Below are 4,982 nucleotides of genomic sequence, written 5' to 3'. Positions count from 1 at the left end.
CCGCCCCCCCCCCCCCGGGAGGGGATTAAAAACTGACCCCGCCACTGTGTCAAACTGACACAGTGGCGGGTGCACTGCTCAAATTCACAAGCCACTTCATATTTTTACCCACATTTGGCCAGTGGGGCTGGTGCTAGTTTCCACCCCAGATCTTAGTGCTGTCAATCATGATTGTGTACACACTGCACAGTTTTTCTGGAACAGTAAGATGTTTCTCCGCCATTAGCACATTAGACAGCACGTACATTAAGGAGGTTGGCATCCCTAATGCCTTCCTTCTGGATCTGATTGGTAGTTTTTGACAAGGAGTGGTATATTTCTGCAGACAGCAATAGTAGTACTGGGAAAAGGCAGAGATCGATTTTTTTTTTCACAAATTATCTATCTCATGTTACACTGTCATGATATGGTGACAGTTTTAACAAATATGTAATAAATAAATCTTATTTGTATAAAAGTTATATTTTGCAGTTTTAAAAGTGCATATATTGCAGCTTCAAGGCATTAACCTGGACTTTAAATTTTGCGCCGTGTAATCTAACGTGTGAGATGTGGGGACAAATAATTCTCTTCCTTTTAACTTTCAACTGATAAAATATCTAATCCTGACAGCTGAGTAATAGAGCATAATTTCAAAGACATAGCTGGTCAAGTCTGGTTTGGTAGCAAAAAAGGGTACCGCTAAACAAGAGGTGGATAATAATCTCATGGCTGCTTGATGGGAATGGACGTAGTACTCACCCAGACCTTCTGGTCTCCAATAAGGTAAGTAGCACTTGAGTTCCATTAACAATGGAGGCCTCACTCTTCTCCCCCTCAAACATATTCTTGAGAAGCCCTGTTACAGTTTTCTGCCTGGAAAACATGGAAATAGCAGGCAAAAAAAAAGCAAGCATACAGCACAAGTCTTTCATCGGTTCCTGTAGCATAAGGAACTATTCTGATGTAAATACATAAGAATTATCTGAAGAAAAACTACTGTTCAACAGGCTTCACTTAGAGAATTAACGTTACCCTTCCTTTTACATCTGTAGCTATAAGAATACCGTAAAGCAGGGGTGAAAGTAGTTTTAAGTTCTTGGGGGTACTATGACGCGTGTGCATATGTGTGTGTGTGTGTGTGTGTGTGTGTGTGTTTGCGAAGCGATAAAAGCTGGGTAGCTTTTGAATTGCTACTAAATGGAGCTGTATTTCTCTCAGCCCACTGGCTGCAATGTTGACACCTTGAGATGCCATGAGACCTAAATCCTGAACATCATGGCATGGAGTGCATCCCAGTTTTCCATGTCTGGCATATAACCATTCATTTTAGCTTTTAAACTGGTTCTATTGATCCTGTGTCCAGACAGAGGGATAATCAGTAGCCTAGCATCATGACCTGTTTGTTCTGAAGATCCTGCAGCTTCCACTTCTCTTCCTAACATGGCGCCTCCTCACCCTGACTCTCATACTGACAGGAGTGTTAAGTTAAAAGCTCATCTTCTGAACTTGGGATATTTTCCTCCAACAGGTTCCAGAGGAATCACCTCAAACCAGATGGTGGACTGGATTTTATTTCAATGTCATTTGTGAATGTTAGAGCCTCATTTTCAACAGTGGAGCTGTAAAGGCTGAAAAAAGTTGTTATTTTGGAGAAAGTCTCATCAACATTAATATTTCCACTAAATGGGAGGCAAAAAAAAATAGTTTGATAAAGGAAAAGCCTCTCAGACTCCAAGCTCAAAGCAAGATGCCAGAGAGCACCAAACTATTTTTTTAGACAACTATTTTTTTATTTCACATAATTATCACAGTAGAAGCCATTTGTTTGTTAAATACTTAAACATATTTACCGTGTTTGATGTTTGTTGTAAATGACGTATACTCATAGACGAACGAGATAATCCAAGTCATTTATTGAATGTTCAGAAACGTTCAGTGGCTGTAAAGCGCCACAGCAAAGGTAAACAAAGGTAAAACAACCTGAACAGGTGATCAACTCAAAACCACCTTTTTACTCTCTCTCTCTGTCATTGAAGCACACCCGTTGCCGTGGCAACTGCCTGCCCCCCGCAAGTGGAGCAAAGATTACGTTAAAAACATAACGTTCAATCTGTTATGATATCAGGTTTTCAGGCTGGATATTTATTTTGCGATTATTAATAAGCGCTTCCATGAACGCAGGGGTTGTTGGTTAGTTAATTTTAAACTCCTGCTCTGCTAGTTATTTAGGTAATGGAAGCGAAACGCACAGCATTGCACACCTTGTTGAAACAATAATTACAGAGAATATTATTTTTGTTGGGTCATTAATTTGAATACGTTTTGTTGATTATTTTTTGTTGTTCTTTAATAAAGTTACGAACGTTTTGATAAGCGAGTCAGAGGAGATTGTGCTGGTCTCAGCGTCCTGGTGGCGTTTAGTTTGTCACCTACCGCTGAGATCGACTCTGTTAGGTGTGGTGGTTGCGAGGTGGTGATGAGAGACGCAGAGACCCAGGTTGTGATAAAGATGATGATAGATTTATTGAAGAAAGCTCAACAGTCCAGAACAGGCAGCACGGCAGAGAGTTAGCACACAGCTAATTACCGGTAGCAACTGAAAAACTAAGGACTGAAAAAGAGAGCTAAACCAACACAGGACTTTACAGTTCTACTGTGATGGCAGGCAGACAAACGACATACGACGTATGTTTGACAAGGACCCGACAAGAGACAGAGACAGCAGGTGGACTTAAATACACAGGGGGTAATCAAGGGAACGAGACACACCTGGGAACAATCAAGGGCTGACAGGACAACACAGAGACTCAGGGAAACAGGACTAACACAGAAAATTCCAAAATTACTAAACAGAAATACACGGATCATGACAGACTCAAAACCTTCCGCAATCGATGTATTGCACCCCTGCTCTAGTAAAGAACGAACAGTTCAGAAACAATATGAAATGGGGAAAAAATCTATTTATTAACTGATCAAGTCGTGTTTTAGATTGTTCTTGAAAAACTAATCAGTCACGGCTGAAGGGTGCACTTTTACAGCAGACAGTCGCTCCTCTCTCTTGCAGGTACCGCTAAATCTTTTAGGGGTACACAGTACCCGACCGTACCTGCCTACCTTCACCCCTGCCGTAAACATGCTTTTTAAAATGACACTAAAAAGGATTCAAGGCACACAGAGAGATATGTTACCAGTAATTTTTTTATGTTTTATGATTCCTGAGAATAATCATACCCAGGCTTTTTAATTTATATCTGGAGATCAGTATTGACATACTTTGGTTTGTTTGTGCTTGCAATGGTTGATTTTGTTCTATGAAACTAACAGTCATTCAAAACTTACGACTCCAGTACAGTCAATAGTGGGTCACACTCCACATTATCAGGCATCTGATTGGCCTGATCTCGACTAAGGCGGATGATATCACAAAGTGTCTGGGACGCATTTGATTGTCTCTGAAAATAAAAACAATTCATTCATTTCAGAGAGGAATGTTTCAGTTAATACTAAAGTACTAAGTGGTAGTAAAACCGAGTAGGTCCAGCTGAGATGACATACTTCTTCATCATTGCCAGTATGAATAAGTTCTATGAGTCTCTGTACCAGCTTTTCCTCATTTAGCCACTGGAAAAGGACAAAATGCTTTCAGAAATTGTTCTGAAGACTTTTAAATGGCAAGCGTTTAAAAAGAGAAAAGAACAAATACTTTTTGGTAACTTACATGGAGCACTTCCTGCCTTAAAAGCGCAGGTTCCACACAACTGATAAGGCGAAGAAGCAAGTCCATCATGGCAGAGGCATCAATGTGTTTAAGCACCAAACCAATAAAGCCTTCCTTTTTCTTTAAAAATGTGATAACCTGAAAAAAACATAATGGAAATTTATTAGAATTTTCGTGGTGACCAAAACAATCGATTCTAAGCTGAATTCTTAGATTTTTTTAATGAACCTGTTCTGTTTTCCTGGCAATCAGATTGCCAATGGTTTTACTGAAGAAGCTGGCGAGTAAAGGATTAAGAGGCGGCTCGTTATCCAGGAATTTGTAGAGCGTCTCAAGGAGAGATTCATCCCCACCGAGCTTATCATTTATAATGGACACGTCTGAGGTCAGGAGCTCACAAGCTATATTTGGAAACCTTCCAAGACAAAATCATGACAGTCAGAATACTTGTTTGTACAACAAAAACAGAATGGAAGTATTTTCTTGTAATAAATTAAATCAAATATTACATAAAAATAAGGAGTTTTTTTTATAGGAAAAAGTCAACTGATTTCAGAAATGAAATTCAAAGAGGGAAATTCATATTTTATACAGATACACTTGAAATTACTCATAGAGGCTTATGGATGACCAGCACCCGTGCCAACCAGAGGTGGGTCCTCTGCACTATTCTTCTCCTCAGTTGAAGAACAATGCAGTTAACCAGCTCTGGTTAACTAAGTCCATTGTTATTGATCTGATCAGGGACAGTGATAAGTGGATGGACAAACATGAGTAGGATTTAGCTCGTCTACTGGAACAGTCAGAACTGTCTGGGGTGTGACCCGCTCAAAACTGTGGCAATGATGTTGATTTCTGGAATGAATGAATGAATGGATGGATGGATATATGGATAGATGGATGGATGGGTGGATGGATGGATGGATGGATGGATGGATGGATGGATGGATGATGGATGGATAGATGGATAGATAGATAGACGGCATGGAAGGTGAAGACCACAGTGGTGCCTGTGGTCATCGGGGCCCTCGGGGCAGTCACCCCCAAACTGGAGCAGTGGCTAAAACAGATCCCAGGAACAACATCAAACATCTCAGTCCAGAAATGTGTAGTTCTAGGCACAGCCAAGATACTGGAGGAACCCTCAAGCTCCCAGGCCTCTGGTAGAGGACCCGAGCTCAGAAGATGAAAGAGACCACCCGCGGAGGGTGAGAAGGGAATTTTTTTTTTTTTTTTTTATATATATATATATATTTATTTATATTAAATTTTTTATATA

General features: G+C 40.2%; 1 protein-coding gene across 2 annotated transcripts in view; it reads right to left on the bottom strand.

Annotated features, from left to right (window-relative positions):
- LOC106937823 (serine/threonine-protein phosphatase 6 regulatory subunit 2-like) overlaps positions 1-4,982 on the bottom strand; it is a 54,943-nt gene that overhangs the window by 25,728 nt on the left and 24,233 nt on the right. For both annotated transcript variants that reach the window (XM_015019537.1, XM_015019539.1), the window contains 5 exons: positions 3,932-4,118; positions 3,704-3,841; positions 3,541-3,606; positions 3,325-3,437; positions 742-855 (listed from right to left, as the gene is read on the bottom strand). In XM_015019537.1, coding sequence (XP_014875023.1) covers positions 742-855; positions 3,325-3,437; positions 3,541-3,606; positions 3,704-3,841; positions 3,932-4,118 — 618 coding nt within the window. The remainder of the gene's footprint in view (positions 1-741; positions 856-3,324; positions 3,438-3,540; positions 3,607-3,703; positions 3,842-3,931; positions 4,119-4,982) is intronic.

Source organism: Poecilia latipinna, unplaced genomic scaffold (assembly GCF_001443285.1).
Source record: "Poecilia latipinna isolate Pla-1442-1.1 unplaced genomic scaffold, P_latipinna-1.0 Scaffold2444, whole genome shotgun sequence".
In the NCBI taxonomy this organism is placed as follows: Eukaryota; Metazoa; Chordata; class Actinopteri; order Cyprinodontiformes; family Poeciliidae; genus Poecilia; species Poecilia latipinna.
The sequence above is the reverse complement of the archived record's forward strand: the minus strand, read 5'-3'. Positions and strand labels throughout refer to the sequence as shown.